We start from the raw sequence: 17,708 nt of genomic DNA, 5'->3' as shown, positions 1-17,708 counted from the left end.
ATGGGAGCTTGGAGAAGTAGTGGGGACGCAAACACAATGTGGTCGACGACGGCGGACTGTATAAGAAAGGCGGCGAGAGAGGTGTTAGAGGTATCTACGGGCCACAATGGTGGCCACAAAGGAGATTGGTGGTGGAATGCAGTTGTCCGAGGTAAAGTGGAAGCAAAGAAGGCGGCTTACCTGCGGTTAGTAGGGAGCACTGACGAGGAGGAGAAGAGAGAGAACAGTCAAAGGTATAAGGTAGCTAGGAAGGAGGTGAAAATGGCAGTGACGGAGGCTAAGACGACAGCTTTTGCTCGTCTGTATAAGGAACTAAGGAAAGGTGGGGAGAAGAAGTTATTCCGACTCACTAAGGCGAGAGAGAGGACAACTCGGGATCTGGACCAAGTAAGGTGCATAAAAGATGATGACGACAAAGTTTTGATGGGAGATGACCAGATTAAGAGGAGGTGACAGACCTACTTTCATAAACTTCTAAGTGAAGAAGGGGATCAGGATATTATACTTGGGGAATTGAGGAATGCCGACAGTCACCATGAATTAAGTAATTGTAGGAACATTGAGATCGATGAAGTCATGGAGGCAATGCGTAAGATGAGAAGGGCAGAGCTACCGGGCCAGACGAAATTCCGGTTGAACTGTGGAGGTGTGTGGGTAGAGCAGGCTTGGAATGGCTTACTGCATTGTTTAGTGTTATATTCAAGATTAATAGGATGCCTGAAGAGTGGAGGTGGAGTACAATGGTCTCGTTGTATAAGAACAAAGGTGATGTCCAGAGCTGTAACAACTATAGGGGCATCAAATTACTAAGTCATACCATAAAAGTTTGGGAGAGAGTGGTAGAAATGAGAGTGCGAAGGACGGTGTCTATTTCAGACAACCAGTTCGGGTTCATGCCGGGGCGATCTACCACAGAAGCTATCCACCTTATTAGGAGGATGATAGAACAGTACAGGGATAGGAAGAAGGATCTCCACATGATGTTTATTGATATGGAGAAAGCGTACGATAGGGTTCATAGAGAGGTCTTATGGAGCTGCTTAGAGGATAAAAGGGTCCCGGTTGACTATATTAGGGTGATTAAAGACATGTATGCTGGAGCTAAGACTCGAGTTAGGACAGTAGGAGGAGACTCTGAACACTTTCCAGTTATTACGGGGTTGCACCAAGGGTCTGCGCTCAGCCCATTCCTATTTGCCCTGGTGATGGATGCACTGACTCATCATATTCAAGGGGAGGTGCCATGGTGCATGCTATTTGCTGATGACATTATTCTAATTGACGAGACACGAGGCGGCGTCAACGAGAGGCTAGAGATTTGGAGACATGCTCTTGAGTCTAAAGGTTTCAAGTTGAGCAGGACGAAGACGGAATACCTCGAGTGCAAATTTGGAGTTGAGCCGACGGAAGCGGGAGTTGAAGTGAGGCTTGACTCTCAAGTCATTCCCAAGAGGGGTAGTTTCAAGTACCTTGGATCGATTATTCAGGGGATCGGGGAGATTGACGAGGATGTCACACACCGTATAGGGGTGGGGTGGATGAAGTCGATGTTAGCGTCAAGAGTCTTGTGTGACAAGAAAGTGCCACCGTTACTAAAAGGTAAGTTTTATAGAGCAGTGGTTAGGCCTGTCATGTTATATGGAACTGAATGTTGGCCGGTAAAGAACTCACACATCCAGAAGATGAAAGTAGCAGAGATGAGGATGTTGAGGTGGATGTGCGGGCATACAAGGATGGATAAGATTAGGAATTAAGATATTCGAGAGAAGGTGGGTGTGGCCTCCATGGAGGACAAGATGCGGGAAGTAAGACTCAGATGGTTCGGGCACATTCAGAGGAGGAGCACTGATGCACCAGCGAGGAGGTGTGAGCGACTGGCTGTAGTGGGCATGCGGAAAGGTAGAGGGCGACCTAAGAAGTATTGGAGAGAGGTGATCAGACAGGACATGGCGCGACTTAAGATTACTGAGGACATGGCCCTTGACAGGGAATTATGGAGGTCGAGCATTAAGGTTGTAGGTTAGGGAAAACTTGTGAATATTTCTACAGCACAATAGAGTGAGACTAGCCAGTTAGGAGTTAGACTAAGAATGGCATTGGTCGTCTGTTAATGCAGGGCTTTACCTGCTAGTTTTACTATACCAGCCATCTATTTCGTATTTCGTATTTCGTATTCTGTATTTCATATCTCTTATATTGCTGTTATTTTATTATGCATTTTTATGGTACTAATATATCGACTCCTGTTGCTTTTTTGAGCCGAGGGTCTCCTGGAAACAGCCTCTCTACCCTGCGGGGTAGGGGTAAGGTCTGCATACATATTACCCTCCCCAGACCCGACTTGTGGGATTATACTGGGTCGTTGTTGTTGTTATATCACCTATCCTTAAAACCGCGTATAAATTCAATTGTTATCCGATTTTGAGGGTAAACAAATAGACAATAAGATTGTAGTCAGTTAAAAATGAAGAACATTAAGAAAACAAGCAGGCTAAGTAAAACAACTAAACTTAGTTCGACTCTCTAGTCTCAATTGAGCTTGAGCAGATACCAAGTTTTAGGTCTCAAAAAGCAAGTAATGTGCTTTTTAATAAAGAACCAGAGGGTCCATTTGGACATTTAATATCCCAGTAAGTTGTATCCGTAAATCAAGCACAAGTTTCCATTAACAGATTGATGGAGAAGCTTCACAGGAAAAACCTTGTGATTCTGCAGTTGATACCCAATCGTGTAGAGTATGATTACCAGTAACTATGGCAATGATGGGGGGTTCTAAGGAAAGGAAATGGAAGAAATGGCAGTCACAGAAATGCAAATATGCAATTGATTTGGTTTCAATAGTTGACTAATGAAAGTTTTCACCTAATTTGGATTCAGCAGGTAACTAACTTAGCCACAATAACACCACAAGTTCCACCCAGTCCCCCATCAAATATATTGGTGTCTTTCTTACTCCCTTACTTCTTTGGCAGAACCTATTTTGCTCTTATAACTATCTTTCTTAATGCCTTTGGAGTCAGATGCTACATTACTGACCACCTTTCACAAAATTTAGTTATCTTTCTGATTTGCCAAGAGAGAGCGAGAAACGAAACCTCACACTTTATAGGACGGCTCACCTTAAGAATTCTATGCATATTCGGAGAGCACTGCGTGTTGATCCAAGCCACTTAGATACTCCACGTAACTGGCATGTTAAAGTCATGTTCATAGTTGGATACAACAATTACAACAACAACAACCCAGTAAAATCCCACAAGTGGAGTTTGGGGAGGATAGTGCGTACACAAACCTTACCCCTATCCCGAACGAGTAGAGAGGTTATGTTCATAGTTGGATACAACTACGTAAATATATTTTCATTGCCAATTCTACTTTCACAGTTATGTGGGTTCCGTATCAAGATTGTGCTAATAAGGAATGCTTTTCGAGTTGTCGCAGTACAGAACAGTATAGTACTAGACATGAGATTTATCTTCCTAAATGCAAAAACTTTTCAAGTAAGCGAATTCATTTTGGACCCTGCAGATTCATTCCATTTCCTATTTAAAGATCGATCCCTTAATATTGAAAGAAAACTAGTGCATTTTATCCATTGGTAAATGAAAATTCGAGAGCATTTTATCAGAAAGAGAAAGCGCGGGACATGGTTCTGAGGTTGATCTGGTAGAGATGATCGACCATCTCACTCTGACAAACATGTCAATGGTAGATTTATGGCATGAATAACAGTGCCTATTCGTTATGTCTTTCATCAATCAGACCAAGTAATTAAGAGGAACAAACTAGGAGGTTGTAGGCTAGGAGGTTGTTTGAGTCTTGCGTTACCTTGTACCTTTGTGAGCCTAGTTCCGTGGGGTTTTGTCTAAGATAGCTAGAGCAGTGTCGTGTCTTACTATGTTCTATTTTCGACGCAGGATCCATTTACTAGCCATCGTTTTTGCTTTGCATTTTTCTTCTACATTGTATGTTCCTTTTTCCCTATGATCTCCGTGGTGAATCTAATATTCTCTCCTTTGGTCTTTTTATTATCTTGAGCTGAGGGTCTTTCGGAAACAGCCTCTCTACCCATTCGGGGTAGGGGTAAGGTCTGCGTACACACTACCCTCCCCAGACCCCACTTGTGGGATTATACTGGGTTGTTGTTGTTGTTGTAAACTAATGTACCAGAAAATATCAGGGAGCACTAGTTCTTTTTCCTTTCTCTTGTTCACCTTATCTTGAGCCGAGGGTCTACTGGAAACAGTCTCTCTACCTTTACCAGGTAGGGATAAGATCTGCGTACACACTGCCCTCCCTAGACCCCACTTGTGGGATTAAACTGGATTTGTTGTTGTTGTACTATATATTTATTGCAGCAATATAATCTGTAATGAGAATCTTTCTGAATTGTCTTTGCATGTAAAAGTCAGTATTATAAGTTTAGTGCAGAAATTCTAACCTTCACAGAAGTACCTGACAGCAGACTAAAGATTGTGGGAACGCTAGACCCCCTTCTTTCTTGCTTTCATTGTTTGAACACTAATGCTAGAAGATAACGAACAACTCTGGAGTTCATTTCCTTTGTTCTGCAGCAACATCTATTGTATGATAGACCTCTAACTTTCAGAAAATTAGGAAGGACAATACCCTTAAAACTTTCGTAGTTGCAAAAAGCCAATCAAATCAATAGATAGAGTAGATGTAAGCCACAAAAAGTTCAGAAAATAAGCCTCAGGCACACAAGTAATCGAACATCATCCGAATTAGGAGACCATGGGTTCATGTTAAAGACATCTTTTTCCAAATCAAAAGCACACTGTTCAGAATCTTTTTCTTTACACTTTCAACATTATTTACCCCGTCAACGGTCACAACATGATCTCAGAAGACATCAAGAGCAAAACCAAAAACCCACATCATGCTATCAGCAGCTATGCGAAGAGAATATCGTGCCTAATTACAAGCCATTTCTCAGAAGAAAAGAATGAAACAGCATACAATGAAGAAACAAAAACAAACAAGAGCTATGAAGAACTTGTACTTATCCGTGATTGACTGATATCATCATCCGAATTAAGCAACTTCTCCCAATCAACTTCCTCCTCCTCTTCATCCCTCTGCCTCAAAACCTCCAATATCTTTCTAGCCTTATCCTTGGCCCGTTCACTTCCCGTTTCCTCAACTTGTATCAACAACTCCTCTGCAGCAGCCTCTTTCGCCAACCCTTTAAACCTAAGCCCACCATGACTTAGTCCATACAATGCAGCAATACAATTTTCACGACTCGACTCCGAATCAAACTCTCCCTTTCTCAACATACTAACGAAACACTCAACTGCACCCCCATCAAGCATTGCTGCTCTCCCTTCAGAACTCGCAGCCAAGTTACAAAGTATCAACATGACCCGACCCGTCACATGACCCGTTTTAACCATTCCAAGCAATGCCTGAACCGCCCCGAGTTTCACCAACTTAGCCCTGTTACTCTGAACTAAAGAAAGATGATATAGAGCCAAAGCTGAATCATGCCGAGTCCGCTCCGATTCGGAGCGAAGAGCATGAAGAAGCGGAGGCAGTGCTCCTAACACCCCAAGTGCAGTCTTGTTCTGATCATCTAACGCTAAACTAAAAACTGCACCCGCAGCATGTTCCTGTGATTCTTGAAAACCGCCTTTTAACACATCAATTAAAGGCGGAACAATTCCAGAACGTACAATTTTCACTTTATTTCGATTCTCTAATGACAAATTTACCAATGCAGCTACTGAATTAACTTGTACTGAAGCATACCTTGATGTAATAAGTACACGTAGAGCTGAGAGTACACGAGGGGTGCAGAACTGAACCCGGGTTTCTTCTCGGGTTCGGGTCAACTTCCTAAAAAAGATTACAGCTTCTTCTTGTTCAGAAACTTGTGAGCTTTTCAATTTCGTAACAAGCTCGTCTTCTTCGTATGAATTAGTGTTCAGGGTGTCCACGTCAGAGGCTGAAGATGAAGAGTAACAAGAGGGACGTGTGGGCCCACTTCTTGGAGTCACAGATTCTTCTGAACTCGTTGAGATATGACTCAGTACTCGATTTCTTAAACTACTGAGATTTTGTGCCTTTTGGGTGTGCATTAATGAAGAAACGAGGTTTTCAGCAGTGAGGAAATTGATGGGTTTTGGAGGGTCAAGAAGAGAAGAACGGCAAAAGTTGAGGATAGTGGATTTTAGAGCCAAGTTTGGAATAATAGTAGAGAAATCAGGAATAGAACCATCTGGAAGAATAGGTGTAAAAGATAGTGATTTGCAGGCATGAACACAGTGGCGTTCAAATGTATGGCCAGAAGAAACAATTACAGGATCAGCCATTAGAGAACCAGAAATTGGACAAACAAATTCTTTAGGAAAAGATGGTTGCTTAAATGGAGACTTGTGAAATGAGATTCTCCACCTTTGTTTGCTAGTACCCATGTTAGTGGTGTTTCCTGTGAAGTGAAAAAAGTTTCAAGATTCAATCTTTAGCTTCAGATATGAACAAATAAGATGTGGTGTTTATGGAAAAGGTCTAAAAATTCAATCTTTAGCTTCAGATATGAATGAACAAAATATTGGGTTTATGGAAAAGGTTTCAAAATTCAATCTTGAGCCTTAGAATGTTGAGTTAAATGAAGCAGGGAGAGGGTGTAACTGAATGCAGGGGTTTGAGGGAGAGTTGTTGAAGGAAACATGATTGACAGACTGAGATTTGGAGAGAGGGAGAGGAAAGCGAGTCAGAGATTTTGGATGTTACTGCTTAGGACGGAGTAGGGGAGAGCTACGTTTCATATTTTGTCGAATCATTTTTTGTTTTTTACTGTCCTTTTGGCAATGTACTGCAACTGAGTTTTCAACTCAAATAGTGTCTTATTGTGGAGGCGTTTGGAAAAATGTTAGTCCCTCCTATCAACTTAGATGAACTAGTTTGAAACTTATAGTATTAAAAGTTTAAGGAATAAAAATTTTATGGGACATGATATTTGTGTGGTTACAAAAGCATTTTATTAAGGGTAAAATAGGTAAAATAAAGAGTTTAAAGTTGAATTATTTCCAAATTTAGAAATGTGTCATTTATTTTGAAACGGCCTAAAAAGGAAAGTAACTCATCTAATTTAAAACGGAGGGAGTAGTAATTTTATGAGTGGGAGAATTTTCTTTATGAAAATTTTAAAAAAAATAATTTTTCAAAACTTGCATTATGTCATGGGCAAATGCATTTTTGAAAGAAAAAAAAATACAAGAAAAGGAACAAAAATTAATGTCCTACATTACTCTATCACATATGTTGTAAGCATCTTGATTCAGAGAATTGGATGTTATTGTTAGTGAAATTTTTTATTTCTTGCCTTATATAACTGACGCTAGTTGTGTGAGACCTCTTTTTTGTCTTACAATTATGTGGTCCCAGAATTTTGTGGACCCAAATGTATAAGATATGAGTCCTACGAGGCACATCATAAAATCACTCCCTGCTCTTTTGACAACGTAGTGCAATGGAGCTTTAACTTAAATGGTGCCTTAAATTTGAAGATAGGTTTCCTTCTGTTCTTATTATATTACTCTATCACATACTAGTATGCCTTAAATTTGTATTTTCTCAGCAGCTTGATTCAACATGGGTTGTCTTTACTCTGGTCATCTGATAATTCATGCTATATTTATACATTTTTATGGTTTTGTTTGTGATTACTGTTATTGGACCAAAAGTATTTAGTAAATGCAACCTTAAAAGATCGTATGATGAGTTCTTAAGCTTATGAACCGTTTGAGCTGGAAAAAATGTAATATTAGAACTTTCTGGGATTTGTAGAATATACTTTCTATTCTGAGAGTCGAAGGTCTATTGGAAATAGTCTCTTTATCTTCACAAGGTAAGAATAAGGTCTGCGTACACACTACTCTCCCCAGACTTCACAGTGTGGGATAATACTGATTATATTGTTATTGTACTTTCTAGGAAACTAAAGCAGTTATGATTAACTTTTAACAGCTGATGAGAAGGAGGAGAAGCGAATTAAACGTTCACGAAATATGATAAAAAAGTAACTTTACCATCGCTAAAGTGCAACAAACTTAGAAATTTTGGACTTATTTAGCTCAATAAAGTGTTCGGAACGTCCCAAAAAGGAGAAATTAACTGCAATTATGTTATGGCTCGATAGGTAAATGCAATTGGCACAAAGACAAAGACAAAACGAAAGGGAGAGAGAGATTATCTTTAAGACTTTTTTGTACATTCGGGATGATTATAGATACCACATGATATGAGTTGCTATCATAGAAAAAACAGCAAATAAACTTTGTGATATTAAAAGTCTAAAAAAGTCATGGCCAAAAAAGAGCACTGACAACCTTGCAATTGAGACTTGCAAGTTGGAGAAATCAAAGTGAAAGAGAAACCTCTCAGAAGAAACATCACTCGTGCATGGTAGTGTAATCTCATCATTGCTCTTCTTTTTCTTTTTTATTTTACACATTTAATATTTATAATCCGACTAATTCAGACTCACACACACACAAAAAAAAAAAAAAAAAAATCTAGAAAAACAAGCGCATCCTAAATAAAATTCCAACATTATTCATTAATGCTCTTATGCTTCTATACTTAGCTTTACTACTAAGCTTCTTTCTTCCTTTTTCTTGCCTGCACTCTTCTCCCTCATGTCTTCCTTTGACAATTATTTATTGGCTCCTTGATTGAAAAATCGTTTTTTATTTTGTTTCCAACTATACCCTTAATTAAAAAAATAGTAGTTCTTTTTAATGTTACTCAAATTTCAAAAAATATATAATAGGGTTAACATAGTAAACTACATCGTGTACTTATTGTTTTTTTAACGAACATTAAAAGAGTTAAGGTGACAGTTAAAATGAGACGGAGGAATCGGAGTATATGTTTTTTTGTTAGTAAATGTTTTGGTATGTCTTGGAAGATTATTCTTACACATGATTATATAAGAAATTGACGTGGAATCTGAGTTTTGAAGTGGAAATATAAGAATTTGTTGTATTCAAATATTTGTTTTGTTCTTTAACTACTAGTTTTTAACATAAAAACAATTACTATGTTCATTTCTGGAAACAACTATGGTAGTTGTAGAAAAACACATCCATATCTCATTTACTAAATTTATTGAACGTCAGAAAACTCTGTTTCGAATGGTGCAAAAAGGATTTTTTTCTTCAAAAAAGTTACAACTTTCCAAACACCTTTTTAGGGCAAAATTAATATTTAAAAAATTGCTTCGTAAAACTTGATTGAGATATTATCCTAATAGCTCCCGAAAGTAGTTTCTTTGACGAAATAATACACAAAGAAAATGAAACAAGAGGATTGGAAAATCAAATAGATTAATACTACTCCTACATAATAAACAAAAATTAAAAAGGCTCCACCTAGGAAAAACACCCCTCATAAAGTCTCTCTATTTGGATTTATCATGCCACCCCACTATATATTATTGCCAATTAAAAGTTCAAAGTCCATATTTTCGGGATAGTTCCTTGACCCTTTTGTCTTTTTTCAAGTATCATTATTCACGTTATCTCAACAAAAACCCCATTAATTTCAAAAGCAAAATATACAATCGGTGAAATAACCCCATAAAAGCGAATTCCTTTTTGACTTTATCTGTGTATCATACCAATTCTTTACTCAATTAAGCTATTCTACCACGACAAATGACAATTCATTTTCATAATAATTGTGGGACATTAGGCTTTTTGAAATCAGCAGCACCTGCAATTATTCAATCGCCAATTGGTTCTAATTAACTTGGTTTAGAGAGGTGGGAAACAATCTCTCTATCTTCGGAGTAAGGTCTGCGTACACACTATCCTTCCCAAATCCTACGGTGTAGGATAATACTGGATATGTTATTGTGGTTGTAGAAATATGGGAAAAGGTGGGATTAGATTCTTGTGTGGAAGCCTAACCGTAAATTATGTTAAGAAATTAATATTAAGCCTAATTTAACATGAAAGACTGGATCTAGACATATGAAGCGTGAACAACATACATGAGGACTCAAAACTGCACAGACCAAAAGCAATGAAGAGTCTGACTGATACATAATGTAAAACAACTAGCTCATGACGTGACTTTAATTAATTTTCTCAATATCATGTAACAAGACAATAATTCATTTTCTTAACCTAAAATTTTTTGATAAATTGTACCTAGAAAATCTAATACTTAACATTTATTATAAATATTTGCTGAGCTACTAAATCATTATTCATTAACATGCATGACCACAGCTACAAAACTTTAAGCACGTTGATTATAATTAATTTCTGAGCCTTAACTGGCTCCCCACTGCTTCATAAAAAAAGATAGTTTTGGCTAGTAAATAAAATATAGGTATGAATAAGCGGCAATTTGGGAAATCTCGTCATGCTTTTCATTTGAGGGAATAAGGACTTAAGTTTGACATGTGGAACAAAATCTTTTTTAATATTTAATCTCATACCATTTCCGAATATGATATACTTATTTGTCACCTAAGGTGGTTTTTAATTTGGTTGCAGTGGTCCTTTACATTTCACTAAAAAGGTTAAAGTATAGATACCGATAGTATATTAATATAAGTATTATACTAGAGAGCATTTTAAAAGGAGCTTTATAAAAGCAAAGGAATTTCTACTTTACAAATGGGCAAAGGACCTTTTTAATTTTGGTATGGAAAGAGCTATAATTGGCTTACGACCAGAGGGATGTGAATTTGTGGGTCAATTCTTACTTTTTTTTTGCGCTCTGTCCAATTGAATTGCTTTTCCTGTAGATGAATCTTGTAAATTTGACCAATGATGTTTCATAGTCACTCCAGTTCTATTGCTATTATTATGGTTGATAAATCCCATGAGTTTTACTAATGATTTCATGCATGGAAATATTTTCAAGAAAAAATATATGTTAAAGCTTAATAATAATATTAGCAAATCGGAAGGTATTTTGATATAAAATTGAGTAACAAAGATTATTTATAATAGTGTTTAATTTAAAACTAAAATTTAAGATAGTTGTAATGAGATTGAGCTTCGTCCACTATTGAGGAAAATTATTTTTCTCCTTTTGATAGAAAATATTTTCTTACAAATAATTTCTGGCATACCAAGTAGTATCACATAATGACTTCCTCAAATGACTTGTGTCCGATCAGACACACCCAAGCACGAAACCCTTTTGTCATTATATTTATTGGGCCGTGAGTAGGTACAGTTCAGTTCATGTTTGCTTGCTGGTCTTCCTTCTGCGAGTTCAAGCTCAGAATATAGTTGGATGAAAACCAAATATATCCAATTGGTCCATCATGTTCTGAACTAGTTAAATAAAAATAAGATTGAAAGTGAAGATAAAGGTGAAATTGAGGGTTTTTTACATATGTCTGTCGAGTCTAGAGAAATGGAAAACAACAGAAAGGAGATGAGGAAATCGGAGCTCTTTTATTTGACTGTAAGTCGCACTACAAAAAACGACCTGCTTTAAAATATAATTTTTTTTCTTTTTCGAAATTGTAGTTTTTTAATTCAGACAGAGAGTTATATAAATACCAAAATTAAGCCCAGACTCCAAGCATGATCCAAACATAGGGAAGTGCACGGTTAGCCACTAATAACACATGTATTTATTTTTAAGCCACTGCTTAAAATGTCTTTAATCTTTAGCCACTGCTTTAATAAATTTTAACTGCCCGAACGAAAATACCCTTCTGCTCATATCCTTAACTTTTGAACTTAACTTCAGGACTACATATCCTTAACTTTTGAACTTAATTCCAGGACTATATGTCCTTAACTTTTGAACTTGTAACTGTAAATTCAGGACCAAGTGTCCTTAACTTTTGAGCTTGTTAGTCTAAATTCAGGACCTATTGTCCTTAATTTTTGGGCTTCTTAGCCTAAGTTCAGGACCTATTGTCTTTAACTTTTGAGCTTGTTAGTCTAAGTTCAGGACTTCAGGACCTATTGTCCTTAACTTTTGAGCGTGTTAATCTAAGTTCAGGACCAAGTATCCTTAATTTTTGAACTTGTAATTCTAAGTTCAGGACCAAGTGTCCTTAACTTTTGAACTTGAAACTCGAAATTCTGGACCAAGTGCCCTTAACTTTTGAACTTGTAACTGTAAGTTCAGAATCCATGATGTAACAGAAAATCAAACGTTATTTGTATCTTTTTACAAAAATAATAATAATAATTGCAATTTACATATAAGATTGATGTCAAATTACACATCTTCGGGTAAGCATTGGGATATACTGAAATTGCGTGCTTTTGCTAATAGTGTTTGCATTTCCTGGAGGGTCGAAAGGAAAATTTCAATTTGGGCACTGGAGGAAGATGGGAAAACTGGCTTTACATGGAATAACATTATGAAGATTCCAAACTTTGAATCTTTGATTGGAAAACCAACGTGGGTGACTTCATATTTCTCAAGTCAAATGGGAATATACTATACAAAATGGTTGATAATCATGGTTATCGTTTGATCGAGTACAATGTGTAGAAAGATGAAGTCACATGAAAGGCGACCTATTTCCGATGTATTTGATGCAGAGAGAAAAGCGAGGGTTTGGGAAGAAAAGCAAGAGAACTAAGGGTAAAAATATTTTTTCATATTAATTTTAATAGAGTAGTGAATATTTTTGCTCAATATTAAAATTGCTGAATAAAAAATAAATACCACCTTAAATAGTGGCTACCCCATGTCATTTCTATCCAAATAAATCAGGACCAAAGTGCATGAAAATGAGGATTGGGCCCCGAGTTTTCCCTCTATCCAAGCAGTAAAAATTGCATGGGGTGCCCTATTTGGGCGTCCCTTTTTAACCTATAGCCGCTTTGTTTTTCTGTTTGCACTCATATCCGTTTTTTTTGTCAAAAGCCTTTTAAAAAGACTATTTTGCCCTTATTTATTAAAAGACTACTTTCTCTCCAAGTATACGCTAATCCTCTACACTCTCTCTCTCTCTCTCTCCCATTATTCGCGTTTTTTTGATTTGTTCTTCTCTGAAATCAAACGATTTTCGTCGTTGTTTTTGATTTTTCAACTGCTAGTCGTCGTTGTTATTGTTCCCTAATAACATTACGATTTAATCACAGGTACATTGTAGCAACCCCTTTGGGAGGGTACTACTTAGGAAACAAATCTAATTTCCTACTTACAAAATATTAAAAGAGATATTAATAAAAATATTCAGAATAATTTTAGTAGCGGAAGTAGGCCCATGCGAAAAGGCTCAAAGTGCAATATATGTTTTTTGAAAATACATCATAATTTTATTTTAAATGAAATACAATGTCAAAATATTAACATATGGTGATATAACCCTTCTTGTTTAATCAACAGATTAAAGCAACTTCCTAACAGATTTATACAATCATTCAAATTCACTACAAGTTTGTATTGTACAAAAATTTTAAACTATCGGGTAAAAAAAAGAAACTAGTTTTCTCCTTTTCTACATATTTACAAAACAAAGTGTAAATTCAACATATTACAAGACTTGAGTTATTACCCTAATACAATAAAATAGGTTACAAATTCAAGTTACAAGATTTTGGTCTTTAAAATCCAACAAGCCTCCAAATAACATAAGTGTGACATACATATATATATGTATGTATATATCCTGTATATCTTGTATATCATGTATATCATGTACATCATTTATATCATGTACATGTCCCAAAACTATGCAAACCAAGGTGCATATGCAAATGTGATCTCCATAAATTCTCCCAAAAAGACTACTTCACCCTGGCCATCTTCAAATTTCATCCCGAACATTTCCTATGATAGAAAACAACTATAGCTAAGCATAAAACTTAGTGGTGTATAAACTTTAGGCTTGGAGTCATTAAATTCTCCAATTCCCCTTTTTCAGTCATAGTTAGCTCAATTTAAAATAATTTAAAACAAGTGAACAAATATATCAAATATATCAATATCAAACTTTGAAGTGTTTCCAAATATCAATAACAATGTTCAAGAGTCTAGAAAGTGTACACTATCAGTTTAAGAGAGTATACCAAATATCCATTTTTCGCCCAATATGTACGTCATGCCATCACACTAAGCATAATCAGATATCAAGATGGACCGAAGCCCCAAATCAAGTAGGGTCAAAACCCAATAGACAAGAGAATCAAGAACCATATTAAAAATGGCTTCCTAGTTCGTACTTAACACGGACAAGTTCCATAATTCAAGACGAACTATAAATCCAAAGTCAAGATGACAAAAGATCCGAATCAAGAGGCATGCCAAGATGAGTGACAAAGTCACTGCCACAAGAAGGACAAAGTCCCAACAAGAATGCAAAATGATCAAACAATCCGTACGAATGGGCGATTTAGCAAATATCTTACAATATTTGATATAGTACGAATATAACAATATAAATTAAAGCCAAGAAAAATAAAATATCAAGTTATTTCAACATATTCCAGCAAGCAAAAAGAGTACAAGTTTATACACAAACCTTGGTGTTTTACCACGAAAGAGTTCAATCACAACTTGGGGACGTTCAAATCGTCTACGCCGTAAACAAACCAAATCTGTTCACTTCCTCAAACACTCCCCCTTTGATTTTTTTCAAGGGTTTATATACCTTAAATACATAATCAAGTATCTAAATAAGTTCAGTGATTTAGCAAGTCAAACTAAATATGATATTGGTGAAAATTACCCAAAAACGTTTGAAACAGAAATTCTGGACAGTATCATTGTTCCGAGTTGTGACTCAGTTTTGAAGATCTACACGGACAAACTAGACTTTCTGGTCTTCACAAAAGTTGTAGATCTATGTCTTACCATTTCAGAACATCTTGAATAACCTCCATATCAAATTTGAACAAAAAGTTATGCTAAAATTACTAACAGCAGTACATGGAGTATTTCTAAAACTGAAAATCTGGACAGCACCTGTCCTGTACTTTCTGATCCTTTTTCAGGTAAATACCAACAAAATTAGATTTTGTTTCCTTCATAAAAGTTATAGATTTATGAAATACCTTTCCAGAAAGTCTTGAATCACTTAAATCGGAGCTCTGTACAAAAAGATATGTAGAAAATTCTAGTAGGTGTCTAGTATAAAAACGAGTTTAGAAACTTACCAAGAGGAGCAACTTGATCTTCACCAAAAACGAAATTTGCTTGTTGATTTAGTAGAAATCCATGGTTTTTTTCATGAAACTTCAGATTTTCAAGTTTCTACGGAGGAGAGATATAGAAAGAGATAGAGAGAAGGAGGGATAGATAGAAAGAGAGAGATGAATTCTTTGTCTTGAAGAGTAGAAACAAAATGGTTACCCAACCACTAAATATTCTTAGATAAATACAAAAGGTTTGAAACCAAAACTTAATTATATATTATATTTAATAACAGCTAGTCAAAATAATATTAAGTGTTACATATAGCAACATCATGAAACTTCATTGTCAATATTAACACAACCTAAAGTAAGAAATTTTCATATATTGACCATTTCACATTTAGGAAGTGCAAAGTAAAATATTTCCTCGTTATAAAAATGTCCAATCAAGAATGCAAATATTATAAAATATTTTTGGAGTGTTACAACTCTCTCTCCCTAAAAAATATTTCATCTCGAAATTTACCTTGTACTAGTCCCGAAACAAATGTGGATATTGAACTCGCATATCCTCTTCTCGCTCCCAGGTAGCTTCTTCGCCTGAATGATTTCTCCAAAGAACCTTCACTAATGGGATTCTCTTATTTCTAAGCTCTTTTATCTCACGCGCTAAGATTTGGATTGGTTCTTCTTCATATGTCAAATCAGGATTAACCTCAATAGACTCAATAGGAAGAACATGAGATGGATCTGAGCGATATTTTCGAAGCATAGAAACATGAAAGACGTTGTGGATCTTACCTAATTCAGGTGGCAAAGCTAGCTTATATGCAACCGGACCAATTCTCTCAAGTATTTCATAAGGTCCAATGAATCGAGGGCTAAGTTTACCTTTTTGGCCAAATCTCATAATCTTCTTCCATGGAGAAACCTTTAAAAATACCTTATCGCCTACCTGATGCTCAATTTCACGCCTTTTAAGATCAGCATAGGACTTTTGTCTGTCTGAAGAAATTTTCAAACGATCCTTGATGATTTTTTACCTTATCTTCAGTTTGTTGCACAAATCTCAGGACCCACAAATTTTCTTTCACCAACCTCATTCCAACAAAGAGGTGTTCTACATTTTCTCCCATATAATCTTCATAAGGAGGCATGCCTATACTTGATTGGTAGCTATTATTGTAAGCAAATTCTATTAGGGCTAAATGTTTGTCCCAACTACCTTTAAACTCAATAATGCAGGCTCGAAGTATATCCTCCAAGATTTGTATTACCCTTTCAGACTGGCCGTCCGTTTGTGGATGGAAAGCAGTACTAAAATTCAACCTGGAACCCAAAGCTTCTTGCAAGCTAGACCAAAATCTAGATGTAAACCTCGGATTTCTATCAGACATAATAGAAACATGGATTCCATGCAGCTTCACAATCTCATTAATGTACAATTCTGCTAAATGTTCAAGTGAGTAGTCCATTCTGATTGCCAAGAAATGATCACTTTTAGTTAGTCTATCTACAATTACCCAAATTGCATCATGATTTCTTTGAGTGCGTGGAAGTCCAGAAACAAAGCCCGTCGTTATCCTTTCCCATTTCCATTCAGGTATTGACAAAGGTTGCAGGAGACCAGCTGGGACTTGATGTTCAACATTTATTTGTTGACATACCAAGCATTTAGAAATGAACTCTGCAATGTCTTTCTTTATACCACTCCACCAATAGTGCTCCTTAATGGTCCGATACATTTTAGTACCTCCAGGATGCATTGCATAAGGTGAACTATGTGTTTCAATCAAGATATGCTTTCTCAATTCATCATCATTAGGAACACACAACCTATTTTTATAAAATAAGGTACCATCTTTCCTTAATGAAAAAGTTGATTCTCTTATATTTTGGACTTTTTCAACTCGTTTCACAAGCTTCTCATCTAACTTTTGTGCTTCTTGGACTTGCTCAAGTAAGACTGGCTTGACTTGCAAATTAGCATTGATAGAACCATTAGAATTAAATGAAAGGCAAACATTCATGGCTCTTAATTCAAGAAGCAAAGGCAAAGGACTTAGAGTTAAACTTGCAAGGGAATTGCGACTCAACGCATTTGCAACCATATTGGCTTTAACATGATGATAATCAATCATGCAATCATAATCTTTGATGAGTTCAAGCCATCTACATTGTTGCAAGCTTAACTCTTTTTGTTTACCCAATTACTTCAAAATCTTGTGATCAGTAAATATGTGACACTTCTCTCCGTATAAGTAATGCCTCCAAATTTTTAAAGCAAAAACAATGGCAGCAAGTTCAAGATCGTGAGTGGGATAATTCAACTCATGCAATTTCAACTTTCGAGAGGCATAAGCAATTACTTTCCCTTATTGCATCAAAACACAACCCAAGCCACGATGAGATGCATCACTGTATACCATATAATCTTTTCCTTCAGCTGGCAAAGAAAGTATTGGAGCTTGTGTCAACAAGGATTTGAGCTTTTCAAAGCCCTCTTGACACTTGTCATCCCATACAAATTTGGCATCTTTCCCTAAAAGTTTGGTCAAGGGAGAAGCTATAATAGCGAAGCCCTTCACAAACCTTCTGTAGTGTCTTGCT

The 17,708-nt window shown here is 36.4% G+C and overlaps 1 protein-coding gene across 1 annotated transcript; it reads right to left on the bottom strand.

The window, feature by feature from the left end:
* Positions 1 to 4,777: 4,777 nt before the first annotated feature.
* Positions 4,778 to 6,901, bottom strand: LOC107765884 (U-box domain-containing protein 40-like). Its single transcript, XM_016584582.2, has one exon. The coding sequence runs from the start codon at positions 6,435 to 6,437 to the stop codon at positions 5,007 to 5,009; it is 1,431 nt and encodes a 476-aa protein (XP_016440068.1). The 5' UTR covers positions 6,438 to 6,901; the 3' UTR covers positions 4,778 to 5,006.
* Between the last annotated feature and the right edge of the window lie 10,807 nt (positions 6,902 to 17,708).

The sequence above is a fragment of the Nicotiana tabacum genome, chromosome 3, assembly GCF_000715075.1.
Source record: "Nicotiana tabacum cultivar K326 chromosome 3, ASM71507v2, whole genome shotgun sequence".
Classification (NCBI taxonomy): Eukaryota; Viridiplantae; Streptophyta; class Magnoliopsida; order Solanales; family Solanaceae; genus Nicotiana; species Nicotiana tabacum.
The sequence above is the reverse complement of the archived record's forward strand: the minus strand, read 5'-3'. Positions and strand labels throughout refer to the sequence as shown.

Bases quoted from the DNA above. Each gene is read 5' to 3' on its own strand.
- LOC107765884 (XM_016584582.2), bottom strand. From the start codon at position 6,437: ATGGGTACTAGCAAACAAAGGTGGAGAATCTCATTTCACAAGTCTCCA.